This window comes from Phanerochaete carnosa, assembly GCF_000300595.1.
Source record: "Phanerochaete carnosa HHB-10118-sp unplaced genomic scaffold PHACAscaffold_2, whole genome shotgun sequence".
Classification (NCBI taxonomy): Eukaryota; Fungi; Basidiomycota; class Agaricomycetes; order Polyporales; family Phanerochaetaceae; genus Phanerochaete; species Phanerochaete carnosa.
The window spans coordinates 2407026-2425895 of record NW_006767629.1 but is presented as its reverse complement, the minus strand read 5'-3'; the positions used below and the strand labels follow the sequence as shown (position 1 = coordinate 2425895).

The 18870-nt window shown below is 53.2% G+C and overlaps 9 protein-coding genes across 9 annotated transcripts; 2 read left to right on the top strand and 7 right to left on the bottom strand.

Moving 5' to 3' along the window:
• Positions 1-24: 24 nt before the first annotated feature.
• PHACADRAFT_250011 (uncharacterized protein) lies at positions 25-1416 on the bottom strand. The gene is made up of 3 exons (XM_007391985.1): positions 1387-1416; positions 310-1223; positions 25-254 (listed from the first exon to the last, which is right to left on the bottom strand). Exon 2 carries the CDS (start codon positions 1133-1135, stop codon positions 359-361), a length of 777 nt encoding a protein of 258 aa, XP_007392047.1. The 5' UTR covers positions 1136-1223; positions 1387-1416; the 3' UTR covers positions 25-254; positions 310-358.
• A 186-nt stretch (positions 1417-1602) lies between these two features.
• PHACADRAFT_250007 (uncharacterized protein) lies at positions 1603-4763 on the bottom strand. The gene is made up of 6 exons (XM_007391984.1): positions 4649-4763; positions 4514-4589; positions 3963-4456; positions 3550-3912; positions 2209-3501; positions 1603-2158 (listed from the first exon to the last, which is right to left on the bottom strand). The coding sequence occupies exons 1-6, from the start codon at positions 4718-4720 to the stop codon at positions 1745-1747; spliced, it is 2712 nt and encodes a 903-aa protein (XP_007392046.1). The 5' UTR covers positions 4721-4763; the 3' UTR covers positions 1603-1744.
• Positions 4764-5227: 464 nt separating this feature from the next.
• Positions 5228-5896, bottom strand: PHACADRAFT_88474 (uncharacterized protein; the record flags this gene model as incomplete). Its single annotated transcript, XM_007391983.1, has 5 exons — positions 5228-5256; positions 5310-5397; positions 5450-5516; positions 5568-5767; positions 5834-5896. 5 exons carry the CDS (start codon positions 5894-5896, stop codon positions 5228-5230), a joined length of 447 nt encoding a protein of 148 aa, XP_007392045.1.
• Positions 5897-6232: 336 nt separating this feature from the next.
• On the top strand, positions 6233-6750 carry PHACADRAFT_63289 (uncharacterized protein; the record flags this gene model as incomplete). The annotated part of the gene is made up of 3 exons (XM_007391982.1): positions 6233-6409; positions 6460-6573; positions 6625-6750. Coding segments are annotated over 3 exons (417 nt in total), but the record flags the coding sequence as incomplete, so codon positions are not given.
• An 860-nt stretch (positions 6751-7610) lies between these two features.
• On the top strand, positions 7611-8143 carry PHACADRAFT_250004 (uncharacterized protein). The gene has a single exon (XM_007391981.1). It carries the CDS (start codon positions 7630-7632, stop codon positions 8062-8064), a length of 435 nt encoding a protein of 144 aa, XP_007392043.1. The 5' UTR covers positions 7611-7629; the 3' UTR covers positions 8065-8143.
• Positions 8144-8711: 568 nt separating this feature from the next.
• On the bottom strand, positions 8712-10410 carry PHACADRAFT_137307 (uncharacterized protein). Its single transcript, XM_007391980.1, is given in 8 exon segments — positions 8712-9150; positions 9206-9280; positions 9332-9403; positions 9461-9601; positions 9656-9798; positions 9810-9963; positions 10021-10192; positions 10249-10410. 8 exon segments carry the CDS (start codon positions 10398-10400, stop codon positions 8941-8943), a joined length of 1119 nt encoding a protein of 372 aa, XP_007392042.1. The 5' UTR covers positions 10401-10410; the 3' UTR covers positions 8712-8940.
• A 38-nt stretch (positions 10411-10448) lies between these two features.
• Positions 10449-11867, bottom strand: PHACADRAFT_114297 (uncharacterized protein). The gene is made up of 4 exons (XM_007391979.1): positions 11720-11867; positions 11397-11654; positions 11201-11345; positions 10449-11151 (listed from the first exon to the last, which is right to left on the bottom strand). Exons 1-4 carry the CDS (start codon positions 11802-11804, stop codon positions 10566-10568), a joined length of 1074 nt encoding a protein of 357 aa, XP_007392041.1. The 5' UTR covers positions 11805-11867; the 3' UTR covers positions 10449-10565.
• Positions 11868-12298: 431 nt separating this feature from the next.
• Positions 12299-14611, bottom strand: PHACADRAFT_205698 (glycosyltransferase family 1 protein). Its single transcript, XM_007391978.1, has 11 exons — positions 14228-14611; positions 14089-14180; positions 14016-14032; positions 13761-13961; positions 13618-13698; positions 13515-13564; positions 13216-13459; positions 13071-13157; positions 12896-13015; positions 12774-12844; positions 12299-12715 (listed from the first exon to the last, which is right to left on the bottom strand). The coding sequence occupies exons 1-11, from the start codon at positions 14485-14487 to the stop codon at positions 12397-12399; spliced, it is 1542 nt and encodes a 513-aa protein (XP_007392040.1). The 5' UTR covers positions 14488-14611; the 3' UTR covers positions 12299-12396.
• Positions 14612-15193: 582 nt separating this feature from the next.
• On the bottom strand, positions 15194-15544 carry PHACADRAFT_191847 (uncharacterized protein; the record flags this gene model as incomplete). The annotated part of the gene is made up of 2 exons (XM_007391977.1): positions 15194-15409; positions 15464-15544. 2 exons carry the CDS (start codon positions 15542-15544, stop codon positions 15194-15196), a joined length of 297 nt encoding a protein of 98 aa, XP_007392039.1.
• Between the last annotated feature and the right edge of the window lie 3326 nt (positions 15545-18870).

Here is an 18870-nt window from a genome sequence, read left to right as displayed (position 1 = left end):
ATGCGGGATCAGGCTGAGAGTAAGGGAGATTTCATTGGTTTCCTAATCGCATATGTTGCATACATAACATGGGGGTTGTATATCGAGAGAGAAACGAGAAGGAAATGAGCAGACCCAGATGTAGAAGGTGACGCGGGGAGGGTTCATAGATATTATGGGTACAATTTCATCGATCAGTGGAGACGAGCAACAAGCGAGATGGACAGCTAGCAGAAAGTTCCCGTATTAAACGGCCGACAGCAGTTAACTAGCACCTGGAGGAAGAAGATCGGTTGAGCGAAAATTGAGTAGGGGCGACGCAAGACTCACCACGTAAAGCAGAGCAGACAGCAAGAAAACAAGAGACAAGGACCCTATGCTACAATATTGAGTAAAAGAGCACACTAATGATAGCGCTGCCAACACAACACAGAACTAGGTGGACTATGGTCAGGCTAGCCTGGGACGGCGGATGTACGGCTACGGTGCTGGGGGGACTGTGATTGTAGCGTCCTTCGAGATGCGACATTGTCTGCTGCTCCTGCAGAGTTATCAAGTGCTCCACCGCAACTGGATCCCTCCCCATCAGCACCCACCACGAGTATCTCCGACCGACACTCTCAAGACTTCGCCTCTCCTGCGATCTAGGGCGACGCATGATACCGGTATATAGCCCATTCAGGCGTGCAGTCCTAGTGAGCGTTTGTACATTCTCATGTGGGGTAGAAAACAGTGTCACGGCAGGGACGGTATTCGTGATGAATGATGATAGCGTACGACGAATGCGTGCGGTAGTCGAAGATGTCTCGGACGGCATGCTGGCTTGCGGAGTTGTGTATCCGATCAGTTCAGCTTCTTGGGCAGGTCGCTGACGACGCAAGTGATCGTTGGGAGACGTGGATGGCCCAGGTATGTCGTCGGCGGGCTCGGTCGACACCCAGGTGCAGGGCGACCCGGCACGTTCTCTTCTGAACTCGGGGACGGAGGGGGAAGGGAAGTGGTCGACGTAGTTGGGGTTCTTCAGATGGTAGATGTCACCAATGCGCGGAATGAAGTCTGGTGTTGGTTCTCGCGATTTCCCGGTTCCCGGCCCTGGTGATTGTCTCGGGGGGCAGATCGGCCAGCCGTGGGGACGTTTGTGACCAGCCATGGGCATGTTACAGGTGCGACACTCTGGACGCTTTCGTGGAGGTGACATGTCACGGTCGTTTCAACGATATATCGCGGTCTCGTGACGCGGAGGCTACACGGCGGGACGAGGGGTGCGCGTAGGACACATTGGGAAGATTAAAAAGAGTCAGAAGGGCGGCATGTAAGGAAAGCCGGGAAATCACTCACCCTCGCTTTCCTAACGTATGGAACTGGGTGAGCAGGAGCTGAAAGCGATTACGCAGACGCAGTGCATCGCTCTGGGACTTACACAAGTGGGGGTCCGCGAAGAGTCGCGGGGCGGGAAAAGAAAAGACGAGTGAAGGGATGAGCGACGCTGGGAAATTGAGACCCTGGATCAAAGCGTTCACGTCCAAAAGCGCAAGGTCGTGGTTGCTGTGAAACCTGTTCAACTAGGAATAGGCGCCAGACGCTTGAGCATTTCCCCCCATTTGGCTCCCCGCTTTCGGTGTCAGAAATCCCATGAAATACGAGAAGCATTCACGGCCCAATCCAAGAATGTTGTACAGCAAAAACAAATCATAGGTATACCGTAGGTGTACAATTACAGTCATCGGTATCAGCGATCATGGCAAATCGTGGCATCAGGGGATCATTACGAGAGGGACGCCTGCAGGATAAGCAGGCTGCCATTTACGTTGCTGGCCACCAGAGCTGACCCAACGTCCCCAAGAGTCTTCATCAACTCCGAGCCCAGTGAGACGCCCTTCTCGGACAAGAACACTTGAAGCTCCTGCACATGCGACTCAACGGCCATCCTTCTCGACCTACCGACGATGACCAGCAGTCTAGATCCGGAATGCTCTGACGCAACTCGAGCCGCGGCATCTGTCGCAGAGCGAAGCACCCTCGGCGAGTGCTCCTCGCGGAAAGTGATCCTGCTCAGTGCGCCAGAGAGCTCAGGAGTTGTTGACCGAGTGTATCTATCCCACAAGAGATTGTCGGCCGTCTCGGATGCCAGCTGCGTCTGAGTGTCTTTGAACGCATAGACGGTATCCTGGGCGATGTCCTGGAGCCCACGACTCAGCAGATGCTACGCTTCGAGAAGGGAATACATACCAAGGGTACAGGCTGCTTCACCTCTTCCAGTGTCGATACCGGTGTCAGATCGTTCGACCCTGTCTTGACATAGCGAACCGCCGTAGCCGTAACGGAGGGGTTCGTGCAGAGTTGAACGACAAAGGACAATGCAGAGCGATCGTCGGGACCGCCGAAGAATGGTAAGAATATGTGCGCGCTGTTCTGGGCATCGACAGGCTGGGATAGCCCGCGATCGATGTAAAGGGCAACGTCGGTTGTGGCGCTCGCAAACATCTTCCGGAAGAACTGAGTTTGAGGGAACGAAGCATTCTGTACTCCACTGCGGGTGTTGCTCTGTCCGAAGAGCACGTCGAACGGACTTGGGGACACGGACAGCATCGGCGAGGACGATGGCCGACTGCCTGCTGATGCATCGTCGCTGAGTGGCGTGGTGTTACTCCACGGTAGGATAAGCATCTGGGAAGACACGTCCCTCGTGAAGTCTGTAATGTGTGATGCGTACTCCTCGTAACCGACAACAGCTAGCGCAGTAGAGACGACCATGCGATTGAGGTAGCCAAAGGTACGGATGATAGAGAGGATCGGGTCGCTGAGAGCCAACAAGTCGACAGACTGAGACTTGAAGACGGCTGATGTACGTTCAGTAAGCTCGATCAGGCGCAGTACGTTGAGCGAGATGGCAGGTGTTGAAGCGGCAGAATATGGAAGACCTGGAGGGGTTAAAGGTACCGATTCCTTCTCGTGGCCCGACTCCTTCTCGTGATCCGAAACGGAGTCACTGATGACGGGGGTGTAAGAGGCGGCGGCGGATGAAGGTTGGAGGAGCATAGTAAGGGCCATCAACGTAGGCAATTGCTCGATCCTGTCGACGACCATGGCAAAATTGGTCTTGATTGCCTCCTTGAAGTACGAAGGCTGACCACCCTCAACGCCCACCTTTGAATTGTTTCGGTTCATGGTGACGGCCAAAGCCTTGGTGCGGTATTTGGGTGGGTAAAAGAGAAGAGTAAGGGGGGTAGTTATGAACGTCAGCACCACGGCGTGCAGAACAAACATGGAGAATGTTCGCGTGTCTAAGATGCCGGCTGACAGGCCGACGTTGAGGACGATGAGCTCTACCAGGCCCTTGCAACTCATCAGGGAGCCGATGGCACCGGACTCGCGGATGTTGAAGCCACAGAGCTTGGCAGTAATGGCGCATCCTATGAATTTGGAGAAGAAGGCGACGACACAGATAAGGACGGTGTATCCCCAGGTCACACCGTTATTTAGCAAGCCCAGGTTGGTCTTTAAGCCTGTGTTTACGAAGTACTACCAACGATATGAGCTAATTTAACGATGGATGGATGGCAACCTTACCAAAGGCAGGAAGAGGAGCGAGACCAAGTCTTCGATTTTCTCTACTAAGGCAATACCAAATCCATTATCCTTTGGAATGACCATACCGGCAAGGAACCCCCCGAAGATGGGATGAATGCCAATGATGTCGGTGAATAAGGCCGAGACGAGAATGAGGACGAGTGTAAGTGTCATCATTGTCATAGACGGCTGACCGCTCTCCAAGCTCCCAGTCCGGCGGGCAAGCCAACGGAATGCCAAGCGGACCGGGAAAAACAAGAAGATGGTGAAGCCCACTGCAGTGAGCAGGACCCACAAAGCTGTAAGCCCGGTGTCAGAGTTGACAAGGGCGACAGTCAGGGCGAGTAGAATCCATCCCACGACCTAAAAATGCATGAACAAATAGAACTTTGATAACCAGTGACACAACTTACATCGTTTCCCACTCCGGCTGCAAGTGTGACTGCGCCAACTGTGTCATCGAGAAGCTTCAGCTCCGTCAGGATGCGACAAAGCACCGGGAACGCAGTGATGCCCACGGCGACGGCTACGAAAAGGACGAAGTCTCCAAAGCGGACCGAAGGATCAACGAATTGGTGGTAGATAGGCACAGCAAGGGCCGCGCCTAAGCCAAGGGGGATAACGAGACCAGTAGCGGATATCAGCATGGAGGACTTGGCATTGCGCCTGATAATCCTCACGTCGAGCTCGAGGCCCACCAGGAAGAGGAAAAGAACTAGGCCGATGGTGGAGGTCAGGGTGATCATGGGCAAGGAAGCAACAGGGAAGATGCTGTTCGTGAAGTTGGGAATACGACCCATGACCGAGGGTCCAAGGATGATGCCTCCAATGACCTCTGAGATGACTCTGGGCTGGCGGATGCGTGAGAGGAAGAGGTGAAGCAACTGGATCATGGCCATGATGATGACTGAGTTTCGATATGAGCATCTTGGGGTCTCGGGAAGCCGAAGAGAGAGGTACACACCGACTTGGATGACCCAAAGTGGGAAAGGGTCGTTAGCGTTGTACGTAGCCGGGTTCAGGCCAACGAACACGCCCGCCTGCACAGGGGTACATTTGGTGACTGTGTTGCGAGGTTAGTGTGAACGAAAGGACATACCTGCTGAGGAGCAGCGGCCCTGCGGCTGAGGGCGTGGACCACGTCGACAACCTCTCTCGTCAAGACACCCATGATGGTGGGCTGAACGAACGATGGAGAGCAGCGGTGTCAGTCGCCCAAGCTGGGGGTTGCTCCGACAAGCGGGACCAACGCCACTGGATATATATGTCCGCTCCGCAGCCGCCCATTCTCCACAAGGTTCGCTCTTTTTGCAATCTTTTGATGTTATGGCTAGGGCCGTCTCACGCATCTAGGGACAGACGACTGCGAATGATGACTGTCACCGGCAGAGGGCGGCGGTTCCTGACGACATCAGGGTGTATTTAAAGAGACGCGGGAAGAGAGCAAGTCCACGCGAAGGATTTCGCTTCCGCGGCCTCCGTTCTCGCACCGCCACTACAGCGGGGCCGGTGCCACATATTGTAGAGAGACCAGCACAGGATTATACTAAAAGCTTACAGCTGTGTACAAGCCATATTCGAGCAGTAGTGAATCCAGACTATCAGAACTAGGTGACCTTGCTCGCACGCGCAAGCCCTACAAGCTCCGCGGCGCCATGCATACAGCAGCATCTCGCCATTACGAATCAGAGCTGCATCCACGACAACCTACAGCAATGGTTAGCCATTTGTTGGTCACAAGAAGTCTTGTTCGGACTAACCACAATGGACGCATTCCACCACAGTTCCAGGGCGTACCTGTGCCTTTGGCACGCGACAGATACAAGTAGAACCCTGATAGTTCATGTCCTGCCAACGACCGATCAGCACAAATCGTCTTCCAAATAAGTGCAACTCCCACCCTAGTCTGAATGCAGCGAAGGCAGCAAAGCTTTTCATAGCCGGGTTTCTTCCACTTGGCGATCAAGCTGAGAGGGCGTAAGGACGAGCCATCGGGTCCAAAGCCGGGTGGTACTTACTTCGCATCTGCGTAGCCCTCCTTCAAGAGCCAGTCGTACAACTCTCTGCTGATAGCCTCTCGTTTGTAGTACAGCTCATAGATGTACCTTGAGCGAGTATGAGAAATCCTCATGATGGGCCATAACGATTCTGCCTTGCGCTTGCCCTCGTGAGACTCGTTCTCCGCGTCACGCATCTTCTTGGCGTAATCATCGAGGATCTAATGGTAAGACGAGTATGCACGGGTGAGTAGCCGAAACGTATACATACAAGCCGCTTTACGCACACCTTCAATGTCTTCGAACCCTTCTGGGGGCTTCTTCGTCCTCGTTGTGCGAATTTTGGGCATGGTGGTAATGGTCGAACCTGCGCGTAAGCACGCTGTGAGCGCTTACATTTCTGGGCCTCGAACACGTGATTTGCCTCATTGCGCGCGCGCCCTTTGAGCGCCAATAAGAACGCGCTCTCGTGAGACCAACCACCACCGACCGTCGATTATTTCGCACATTGTGGACAGCAAACGACTACCCCGAACCGCAATCGCAGCACCAAGCATTCTAAGTTATACCTCTGACTTTCTCTTGTCCTCATCTACGTAGCGACTGCGCAAGTTCTACTGACACGTCGACGGCAACGGCCCTATATCTGGTCTTGTGCCGCAGGCACCTCGGAACGCTACGCTGACATGGGTCTCATTGTCCCTATACTCCGGATTCTCTATGTTGCATTGAATGTATATGACACGTTCAAGACGTTGAAACCGCCTCCTGGGTCAGCGCGCACCGGAGGACGGCCTACCGTGCGGGCTATGAGCCAAAGGAAACGTGCGATGAAAGGATGTCTGGCGATATGGCTAATATGGGTGAGTTGCATCCACTGGCACGAGCTAAATACTTCTCTAATCCCTTTCAGTGCTGTTATGCTGTGTATGAACGCACAGTTGACGGCATCATAGGGATGTTCATCCCATTCTACAGTGAAATCAAAGCTATACTCATACTATTCTTCTTGCTCACTCGTGCAAGGGTGTGTTGTATGGCTCTTTCTTAGATGATCGTATAATAACTGTCAACATAGGGAGCCGAACCTGTTTACTTGCACATCTTGCGTCCCATGGTCAAGCCATACACTGCCACTCTTGATTTGGTTGTCGAGGCCGTAACACAACTCGGGGACCTCGTATTTCTTTTCTGCGCTGTACCGTTCCACATGATGTCATCTCTGTTTGATGTTGTGTGGAACCGGTGGATTTTGCGGAAACCAAACACTTCCGAGGACACGAAAGAGACACCGAGTGCTGCAGAGGAAAAGCAGCAAGCCCCGTCAGAACACGGTGAAACACGCACTAGGAAGCGCGTCTTGCATAACGCGCATGTCAAGGCCGCCGCGGAGCCGTCTTCACCTGATGCGAGTATATATGCGACACCAAAAGCAGCTCCGGAGATCTGGCATCCTCCATCATCCTCATACAAGGATTCGCCTCCTGATGCTTCAGTCGGACTACCTACCCCTCCCGCTGAAGATCAGATAGATAAGCGCAGCCACACCGATGAATGGCGCCAGTACGAAGCCTTCCCATCGGCTTGGCCTGCCAGCCCTCTGTCCGGCATCTCTGGTTTGCCACCACAGTCCCTCGAATCTCTTCCTTCGTTGGGCGACGTGTTTGCGGATACTGCAAAGGAGTCTCAGCAGGGTTTTCGGCGGTCGCTCCAGTTGTCGCGTGAGTCACCGAATCCCGACTCCGATGGCGACTTGAGCGACGACAACGAAGAACGCATCGGGGTTCACACTGGCGACGAGATGGAAATGGATGAGGAGTACGACGACGAAGAGGACGATTTCAACATCACACTTCGCACACCTCATCCACCGTCCCGCGTAATGAAAGCATCTGGTTTAGCTGCCTCGGAGGAAGATTCACTTGATGACTCTACCGGCATTAGCACCACTGACTACGGCTCTCCTTTACGAACTCGAACAAACTCTGAAAATTCCGATCCCTATCTGGAAGATTCTCCATCTGCCGGCAGGAAGCGACGACTGCCTTCCCCAACACGCCCGACCCAAGTCGCACGTCCTGCTATGGGAGAACGTACAGGGACTCAGGACACCATCCGCGCCAAGACCATGACTGCTCGTCCTTCTGTCCGCGCTCCACTGGTTGCGCGCAAACAGAGTAGCAAAGGCGGGGAGTCCTCCGCTAGCGAAGCTATCATCCAGGAGGACGATAAAAGCGCCGTGAAGAAGCGGCTTGTAGAGACAAAACCGAGATCGCGCCCAGGGACCGTCCGTCCCATTACGACGAAAGTCGGGGAGAACAAGGTACCTCCCAGGAAGCTCCCTGCTACGGCTTCCATTCCTCGTGGCCCCGTGCGCGCAGCGACCACCAACAAGCCTGCGCTTAAGCTGGCCACTGCGAGCAGCAGAGACTCGACGAATCAGCCCCTTGGAGAGAAGGTAGTAGAGAAGGTGGTAGAAGAGGTACCTGCGGATATTATTGACCCAATTTTTGCATAAAGCCCCGAATTTTGTCTTGCAGCCGTGTCCAGGTTATAGATTGTCGTATTAATTTGCATCACTGTTGCATCTATTCCACTCCCCATAGCACTGCACTATCATCCATGCACATGTCGTCTGCTCTCTTCTTGTACATTAAATCGCAATCGTTCGCTTGGCTCGCAACATAATCCGTCGAGGGACCAGAACGACAACGCCCGGTCCTGCAGACCTGCCAAAAGCATCATCGCCGGCAATTAGCGCCCCGCTTTCGTCCTAAACTCACTTCCGCTCAAGCGTTCACGCTCACCTTGAACTCGAACACTCCGTTCATTATGCCGGTGCCATGGGAGGCTCTCATTCCGTTCGGTACGTAATCTATAATTGCTTAGTATAATATAGTCAAAACTCATGCAGCACCCAGGTCTTGTCACAACGATGTTCGCGGCCGCGGGCACGTTGTTCAACGTCTCTAAGAGGGCACAGAACCAGGGCAAGGTATGCTCGCATGTCAGGGCGTGAATTCTGTTCGACTCATATTCTTAACGTTTTAGCCTATCCGCTACCACATTGATTCGTGGGACGAGATGATGATGGACCGCGACAAGCGGTTGACTGGACACGAACGAGGGCAGTCGGTGAGTCGTGTGTGCATATCCTTGGATTTGCTATTCACTTTTCGTAGGATGAGCCTGCGGCACCTGAAGCGTTCTCTACAAACAGCGTCTGGTATACAGAAAAGGTCACCAGATAATAGAGACTTCATTATACATTGCTGTGATACTGCGTTTAATCCGCTCTGTCCTGACCCGCTCAGTATCACACACGCAACTTCAGCGCTCAGACCTGAAACGCGATTTAAGAGCTACTCAGAACACTGTAGAAGGTTGCAATAAGCTATCTAGACATCTCTGCGCGCAGCCACCCCCAGATCTCTGTCTTCTTCTCGTTACCTTCCAGGCCCAGCACACTCTCGTCGACGAACGCGTACTTCTGCCCTTGCAGCCTGGTCCCTAAGTCCTTCAACTCTGATTCTATCGACGTGGCATTTGACGAATCTATGGCACAATCCAGAATAACGCCGTGTTTAGAGCGAAGCTTCGCAGTCTTGGGATGGATAGGGTCAGGCTTGTCCACACAATAGAAGGGGAGATAGCCTTACCACTGCTCCCCAAGAGAAGTCCATCTGGATAGTATAAGTAAACTCTGGTGTCTGTCCGAAAGCCCAGTCCCATCGCTTCAGGGAGCGTCAGTGTCACGCTAATATCGTTTGAGCATGTCGATTTACCGGAAGTTCTGCCATGCCGTCGCGAGTATAAGAAATGGCCTTTGCTTCTTCAGTCTCTTCGATCACACACGCCTGAGCATACACAGCAGTGCTCAGCAGGGTGTCAGCGGGATATAAGCAGCCTCCTACCTCCTCTTGGATGCTGTAATGTTCTCGAAATGCGTCTATAATGGCCTGCACGAAGCCTTCATGGGTTACCTCTGAGTTATACTGTTGAAGATTACGGACGGGTGAGCGCACAGAGGCTACACCTTTCGTCTCTAGTGTTGGCTACACATAATCACAATTGGCATACACGAGAAGGACAGGACCAATTCTCCATACCTTGTTGACGCGTAATACGTCTCCTAACGTGCTCAGACGCGTCGAAATGAGCATGGTACCGTGATGATAGGCACGGTTGCTGATGATCTTGTACGCCGAGCCTGAAACGTATCGGAACGTGAGACGAAGGATGTCGCTCAGCACTACGGTGAACGTATCTTATCCCCGCCAACGCAAATGTCGTTCCTGTCGTTCAGGACCGCATCGACGCCCAGGGAGCGGACAGCGTTAAGGACGACCTGTCCCGTCTCGTTCCGGTCAAACGCGGAACGCGGGAGGTGTATCGAGAAGTTCGTGTTCCCCAGATCCTGCAGGTGTGCTTCAGCCAATGGGAAGCATAGTGAGACAAGGTTGGGGACACGTACATGATATACAGTTCCCCCTCCGCTGCGTCGACGAATCCAAGGAATCCCGGCAGACTCGACTGCGCGTAAGTTAACCTCTTTCCAAGGATTCTGGTTGCGGCCGATGACGACACACGGATCGTCGCGGTAAATCAAGAGGAGAGGATCCTTGGGTGCTTTATTTCTGAAGAGCCTTCGCATTTACTGCGTCAAATGAGCCAATTACTGTAGAAAAGGAAACGTACGGACCAGTCTTCGAAAGTCAGATTAAAGTATGGATTCGTCGACTTTGAGACGTAAATAGAGCGTTCAGCACTCAGCGTGTGCGCCGAGCACGCTGAGAGCCTTCGAGATCCCGTTAAGCATGTCTCCCACCTGCTTGCATAGCGAAAGCAAGACATGCGGATAACTTAAGTTCAACCTTAAGGTATACCGGCCGCGAAGCGCCTGTCGGAGTGAGGCGGCTCGGAAGACAGAACAAGGCAGACACACAAGATTGAGGCGAGAGGGAGTGTAGATATCATACAAAACGCGTAAGATGAATAGTAGTAAGAACAGAAACACTGTCAGTCATCCGAGAGCTGCGTCAGCTCGCTATCGAGGTCAGAATCGCTGGCCTCGCCCTCTTCCAGCTCCTCTCTAACTTTTTTCTTCGTTACCGGTCTCTCTCCAGGTTCCTCTGCAAGTTCTCCCATCTCTACGTCGTCGTCTGCCTCTCCTTCCTCTTGCTCCTCGGCCCTCGGGTCTACTGAAGGTGTTGGCGTTGGTGCAGCCGTCTGTGGAGTCGCTATGCGCGATGTAGTCGCGCCAGGAACGAAGGGCTGTGCGGATGGGTTCAGAAACTTCGACGAGGAGGCTCCGCCAGCCTGCGTATCTTTGTCAGATTCAGGCGTTTCCTGGATCTCGCCTGTCTCCTCTCTTGTCCGCGGCTCTGAAGGCACATCAGTATCTTCGCTAGGCTGCGTTTCTGGGGCGGGTGAGCCGCGCTGAGCTTGCTCTATAGCATCGATGTCCGGGTTGGCGAGAAGACGTAAGTCCCGGATGTGGGATATCACATCGTCCAACGCGGACTGCTGTGCTCGCAATACGCGTGTTTGCTCTTCGTGCTCTGCGCGTATGGCTGCCATATCACTCTCGAGCGAGTTGATCGTCCTAGATCATAATTAGGCACGATATTGAAGAGACTCCGTGGTAGACGCACTGCTCAAGCTCTTCTCGGCTTGGGATGGTATGAATCTTCTCTGCAATCACGTCGTACTCCATCTTTCGTCTTCGCTGCACCTGTGCATGCTCCAGAGCCTGCTTTAGTTCCTCAAGCTGGTCTCTCAACAAGACACGTTGGTGTTCTGTTGAGAAGTCAGTAACGTCAATGACACGAGAACTAGAGCATCGCCCACCGATGCGCTCCTTCTCTCTCTGGTACTCCTCAACCTGCCTCGCCTCCGCCTCGCACACCATAAGGCTCTTCTTAAGCGACAAGTGAAAAGATGCGAGTTCCACGAGGAAAGCCTCTCTTGCATCGTCTACCGAGCCTGCGGTCGAAGGTGACGGCGGGACCACAGGGTCGTATGCCACCGACGTATAGCTGTGAAACTTCTTGGTGACCCTCCGCAGTGCCTTCTCGTCGTTGGTTAAGCGCGTATGAATGATACTGTCTTCAAGAAGCGGTGGGGTGTTGCGATGAGATCGGAAGTCGAGAGACTGAGTTAACTCGACTTGCCTTCCTGCTGCATGGTCATAGGGGGGATGACGACCGACTGTGGCGAAGTTCCAGGTTGTGAATGCGTCTCCAGTGTTTCTGCCATGCTTTTGAACTCGGTCTGCAAAATGTGCAAATGAGACCAGATACGAATACAAGTTCGAGCTCAAGTTCGCTAACAGCCCAACCGCTCTGCAGCCCGCTGAGCGTCTATTACACTCGAGTTTGGTTAGCGCTGTATCAGCCGATTCCCCAGGGAAGCCTGCCTCTCGCTCGCTATCGGTGCATACATATAGTATGTATAGATTTTATCGTGCGGGACGTGTTTATACGGTACAGCAGTAATTACGCAAGTTAAGCAGCAATATTGTCACTGAAGTCTCAGGTCGGGCTTGCAAGAGCAGACGAAAAGTTGTGCAGGCGTACGAAAGGCGATAAGGGTGTGACACCGCTGTAGAGTGCGCGGAGGGAGGTGATATGCTAATGTAAAGGATCACTTGGTAGTATGTGGGTTAGTAGCTCAATAGCGTGGGTTGTATCAACCATTCAGCAGACCCATTCACCGCGTCTGCCCGGCGGCCCTTGCTAGAACAGAATTATAGATTTCTATCCACCGTGGCTCACAATCCGCTGTCTTATCCCAAGTACAATATACAGAAGCATGCTGACTTCGCGAAGATTATGGCCCTCTTGCCCGCTCAGTGAAGGTCATCAAGAAGCTGCTGCGCGGCAATCCGGGAGGGGCCACCCTCCTTCCACTGCTCGCTCGACATGTTCTTCAGCTTCTGTGTATTGGCCCGCTTCTCGGCACCATCCTCGCTGAACGCCTTATCTAGCACCGCATTTGCCTCCGCACGGACGGCGTCGAGCGTGGCCGTCGGCGCCTTGCCCGTGCGGTAGACGGGCTTGAGGCCCCAGCTGCCGCTGCGCACGTCGGTGAGCTCGTACGCGACGCCGAGATTCTCGGTAAGTAGCAGCGTATCCACCGGCTGGTCAGCGCTGAAGGGCCAGCAAATCCTGAAGGTACATTCATGTCAGCATTTGCATGTTCAGGCACGGAACCCCAACGGCGCACATCGGGACTCCTGCGGCGATAGACTCGGTAATGCTGTTGAAGCCACCATGGGTCATGAACCACCCGGTAACCTAGTAGAGATATCAGTGTATCGTCAATTTTCGGCTAGTACGTATGCTTACAGAGTGCTCCAGTATCGTCTGCTGAGGGGCCCATGTTGTGAGGAAGCCCAGGCTCGAAGCCTTGACTTTCTCAACAATTTCATCGGGAACTTTAGCGAATGGGGAAGCGTGGCTCAAAATCTGAAAGGGAGTGATCAAACGAGAGCACTGCAGCGGCAGTACGAGCTTCACTGACGAAAGGGATCTTCTTCTCCATCAGGACATCCAGCACAGTCCATAGCCTATCCGGCTGTGTGCTCCAGAAGAAAGTTCCGAAAGAGATCTGTCGTTCCATGACATCTGTGTAAGCCCTTTCAGTGTCGCCCCAAACTGCAACTTACGTATATGAGTGATTTCTCGCCATGCGTCTTCAGGGCATTCTGCATGAACGCGAGAAGCTCGGGCGACTTGGCGGCTCCCTCTGTTTCGAGTCTGGAAGAGCGCTTCGTGTCGGTTATCAGAGGACCGACCAGATACATCTTTCGAGATGTCAGCGCGAAGAAATCGTTGAGGGCTTTGATGCATTCTTTCGGCTCGTAGATAGCTGAGGTTGAACTGACAAGGGCGTCGCACTCATGAATCAATCTGTCGGAACGCTGCTTAGAAGAATGTTCCGCGGATACCGGGAAAGACCACAGACGATGCAGCATCCATGTGAAAAAGGCCGACAAAGGGTGACTCGACGATGCGCTGGAGGAGACGGGCTCAGCTCTGGTAGTACTCGGTTTCAGAAGGCTATATACCTCCTGAGGGAAGCTCTCGTACTTGAACACCGGCGGAAGACCCGGCACCTGGTCGACCTGGTCGCTGGGGCTGGCGACGACCTGCAAAAAAGTTGAGAGGCTAGAGCCGGAGACTGGACCGATCTCTAGCTATTAAAACTCACCTCCAGCGCGGCAGACATCAGATCCTGCCCAGTCGCAGCCATGTGCTGGGCCACTAGTCTCTGCAGGTGTCCGCGACTATCTGGTCCGAAGGGTCCAAAGAGCGAGCAGAGGGCGATACCAAAGAAGGATCCTGAGGCCCATACTTTTGTGTCTGGGCCAAGGCGTCGCGCAATCTGCAGCAATTGGTAACCACCGAATAGCTGCCAACAAATGTCATTGTTGCAGCACGCCACTCTTTCCGGCTCAATACTCACGTCTACCAAGAGAACATCTGGGCGTTCAAAGTAGCAAGCTGCTTCTGCTGCTGAGCGCAGAAGACGGGTTCACCGTCGGCGAGCACCCGAAATTGCCGCTCGAAAGATCGCTGAAATTCTGCAAGATCCATTGGGTTTTTCTCATTGTAATCCAGCCCCACTACCCTGTTTCGCCGTCATCACAGCATTAGGCGGTAGAGAAGAGTGCTCACCTTATACGACTTTCGAACTCTTCTTCACCATCTTCGAAATTACGGCTCAGCTCTGCAGTCACCTTGCCGTGAAGGGGACGATCGATCAAGTAAGTGATATGGAGATCCTGTAATTTGACAAGCCTTGCGGACAGCGTGCATAAGGGGCGAATGTGACCTTGACAAGAGTAGAAGTCAACAGCAAGGTCAGGGATCGGAAGGAATAGTAGACCCGTACCCCAGGCAAAGTACGCAGCGATCACAAGATGCGAGGACGGCATGATATGTACGGTGCGTGGAGTTGTTTAATCGAGCTTCAGGCCCTTCATATACGAAGCTGGACATGCAGCTGCATGCTGGGCCATACTTCGCGGTGCCTGTATCAGGACGGCTATCAGAAGTGTTTGAGCATTGAAACGCTGATGCCGCGTCTCGGAGTGCAGACCTTGCTTGGGGAGAATCGCATTGGCTGGCAAAGTGTTTGGAGCCGTCCGGTCCCTATTGTCATAAGGGGAGATCTTCAACAGGGGAGACCCGCGGAATTATCCTTGCAAACTTGCCCCAATACCGTCCCAATAATCAAAGCAACTGAGCTCGAGTGAGATGTTCGACCACCGGGAAGTACGGCATTTACTGTTATGGAGCTCTAACTTCAGAAAGACAGGCCTCGTATCTGCTTCCGGTTATCTAAGATCGTTCCTGAATGTCTCTCCGATAATAGTAACACCTGAGTTTTGAAACTCGCCGAGTTTCTGAACCCGCGTGACTTCCGGCGCTGTCAGCCCAGTCACCGCACTGTCACAACTGCCAGATGAGCCACTGCTAAATTCCTTTCACACTGGTCATGGCAAGAGCTAGGACTGTCCTTCTGGCTTGTACTGAGCAACAGAGGAAGCATAGAGTGTTGGCTTTGGAGCTTTCACTGCTTGGCTTTATTGCTGTTATTCCCAAGCTAGTCACTTCATTGTGGCAGTATCACTTTGAACTTCAACCCGCCTGTTCCGCTTGCTCTTGCCCTCCGATAGGCCCCTTTGGTATCAACTCTCCATTCAACACCTCTTCCTCGTTGATAAACATGCCCGTCTTGACTGCTCGCTTCCACTGATGCGGCGCCTTGACCGGCAGAGCGATTATCGCCTGTCGGTCTGCTGGGGGTACGAGTGATGGACTCGCGGTTGCTTGCAGGACCGGCCCAGCCGGAGGCTAGTAAGGATTGAACTGCGAGCTGCCTATTCGCTGAGCGTATGCAGGTAGTACGTAAGGCGTGGTGATGGCACTAAGGGGTGCAGTCGGGTTGATAGCGAGGTAGGGAGCATAGGGGTTTGCAGCGGTGCTCATGGCTGATTCAGGCTGCGGCTGTCTAGTCGCGGTATTGTGTAGCTACTCGTAATTTGGTTGCGTTGTCGCGTCCTTCGCAGGCTCTTGGATGGGTTGCGGTACCGCCGTCGGCGTGGGTTGTTGAGCGTTCAGGGTTTCATCTTTCTCAGACTGTTGTTCCGTAAGCTGGGCAAGAGGAACCTGCTACGGTGGCTGCGCTACACGAAGATCAGCTACCTTTGCAAGGACATATTCAATGGACCTTACATTGTGGTACCTGAAGAACACTGGCGGGTCTGGCACATGTGTCAGAGGATATCGACAATGGCCAGAAACGACACGACGCACCAAGTAACGGCTTCCACCATTTATTACTATATCTGATGTTCTCTGCCCGTCATGAACTTGTTGAACTCGAATGGAAGAGTGTGGGTGTTGACAGCTGGGGCGGGGCTCACCGCGTAGAGGGCTATGCAGTGGGTCAGCATCGGGACGACCGCTGTGGGCATCGGCACAGGGCCAAGCATCTTCAAGTTGCAGGCCGAGAGGTGGTTGAACAAGGCCGCCTGCAGATGCGTGAGCACGAGAGCGGAAGCGGAGAGCGAAAATTGGCACGCACCATTTCTCAGTGCAATCCCCTGGAAGCCTCTGCCTGAGTTGGTACATCCTTCTTGCATGTGTTGCGCAGAGACACTATCGTGTACACACGCAGACATGCATATATTCGCAAAAGCGTAGGAGTGAAGCTCGCTGGAGCTTGTCCGGAGGATGACCGTCGGAGGTGAAGTCAGTTCAGCCGCGCGCAGGACGTTACCGTCCGATGAATGCTTGAGGACAAGGCAGAATGGGATTATTGTGACACGCCCCGACGCTTCCAAATTTGGGTTCAGGGCGCGTCAGCGATGCGCGAACAATCGTTTTGCAGGCTGGTTCGCCATGCTCAGAGCGCCGGTGGAAAATGTTTTCGGTGCAATTCGGACGCTACATAGTGTACTTAACGACGTCGCCAGAGATCTTGGCATCGCAGACTTACAGAAAGGTGTGGCTTGCCTTTCTAGGGCCTCGCAACGGCTCATGTGGATCTGATCGGCTTGAGTTCTGGACCAACTAAGGTATGCCCAGAACACATACAGTTACATCACATGACCCGCGCCTGTCACGCTTTGAGCCGGTCTGGCGGGGGAAAACGCTTTAACGTTTATTATCTTTGGCTATGCTCCCATATCCCAATTTCTGCGACTTTCAGTCTGTAGAGAATACTTCTGGCTAACTTTTGACAGTCTCACATTGTTCGAAAGTGAGCCATGGGCAGAGAAGAGAACGAAATGGTATTGCAGATCTGGCGCTTACATAATATCTCCTTGAACGGTCACTGCACTAGTGTACGGTGAGAAACCCACCCGAGATTCTCACGTGTGTGTAAAACAAGGGCCCTCTCGGATCTATGAAGGTAAATGTCAGAATTTATTCTGATTTCGCAACCAGCTGCAACGGTTTGGGCCCTTGGGTTTCGCGAGGTGGAGTATGGATAGGCGCCCAGTAATAACGCGTGATAACGAGCAATAATGCACGGAAACGCGGCATCGGTGTACTTCATTGGCTGATCGCAGGTCAGGCCTAGCAGCGACACACTATGCGGGCTCTAGGAGCCAGCATAAGGAATGTAGTTTGCTTAATTGGGATGCTGCGGGGCAGTGGCCGGTGCTCGGCAGGCAAGTCATCCTGGTGGCCACTGCGCCCGCCACGCATCGCTAAAAGTTGGTCACACTCGATGGCCCTAGAAGCCTTGTTCATAAATAGAGGCTTGTTATGACAAATAACTTTGGACACTGGCCGGCCAGCACTGGCTTTAGATGTCAGTAAGCGGCCCGCAGTGGCCTGTACAGGGCTGCTCGCAGAGTCGTAGACTTATACAATGGTGACAGACACTATACAGGTCCTCCGGCTGTTTTCTTTCCTGTGAGCTGCCAGCTTCTGTCCACTGTTCCACGGCCATTCAGAGAGCAGACATGGAGACACACACCGGGCTCCTTTGAATGCCCTTCCGCACGATGGGCATTGCTCATTGGGTAAGGTTCCCACAGCAGAATAAACATACGGCCCGCGGCGGCAGTGCAGGGAGCTGCGCGCAGCAGGCAAGAGGGCCGGGCTCGGCTGCACGGACAAGAGCAATGAGTATACAAGTCGAACACTATCTGACTCGAAGTCCAGAGGTCTAATAACATGCTATTACACGTTATTACACGTTATTACACGTTATCATGCAATATCACGTGTTCTAAGGAGGGCGAAAATACTCATACAAACCAAAGTAGGGCAGGTGTTTATTGAGGCTAGCCTCAATAAACACCTGATCACGCGTGAAAACGGGAATAAACGAAGAAAAACCCTGCGGGGACATGGTGAGCACAATGAATGCAGAATAAATTCCTTGGAGCGCCTTCAGAAGTTCCAATTAACCACTGCAGAAGCATCCGAAGCTGTTTGCTTGGTTGAGGACACTATAGAGGCAGTCTGCCGAGCTGGTGAGTCTGCCTGAGGGCAGTCAGATGGCAAGTCAGTAAGGAATGGGGAATTTGGATCGATACCTTCGTCAAGCGTGAGATCTTCCATCTGCGCAGCGATGAGATTGACCTCTGATGTGGACTTGCGTCAACACACCACTAAGGATACTGCGTGGATCTAACTAGAAGGCGGCGCCGACGAGGTCTGGCGACTGCTGTGTTAGCTTATTCAGCTAGCCCAATTAACCAAGTTGTATTAGTATCAGTACTACGATACAAAAGAAGGCTTACCTAGCCCAATTAACCAAGAGGTTGAGATGGGGCTAGGTAGCGACAAGGGGACCCTTTATATACTAGTCAGGCTGCGCACGGACCAGGTATTACATAAGCGGCTGGTGCTACGGCGACTGCTAGTGTCTAGGGGACTTTAGGCGGAGAAACGAGGGCCGGCTTGTCATATCTGATGACGTTGTCGGGCCGACGGGGATAGGGTGTCCGTTGCCGATCGGACTCGGGGATAGACGGGGCCGGTGTGTCCTGTCTGATGACGTTGTTGGGCCGACGGGGATCGGATGTCCGATGGAGATCGGAGTGCGGCTGTTACCGAAGAAGCGTGATGCGGCGACGAGGCGGCGGCGATGTAGCGCGTTTGATGCGCTGATGCGTGCCTGTCGGTGATGCGTTCTCTGATGTTAGCGCACGGCTAGGACTTGTAAACTGGCGCTAATGCGCCGACGACGTTTGAGGGTCGTACAAACGTGGAATAAATCGGAGAAAATGGGATAAATAGGAGCCGGGGCTACGCCCACGACATTACCCCCCCCCTACAATCGAGACTCCTGG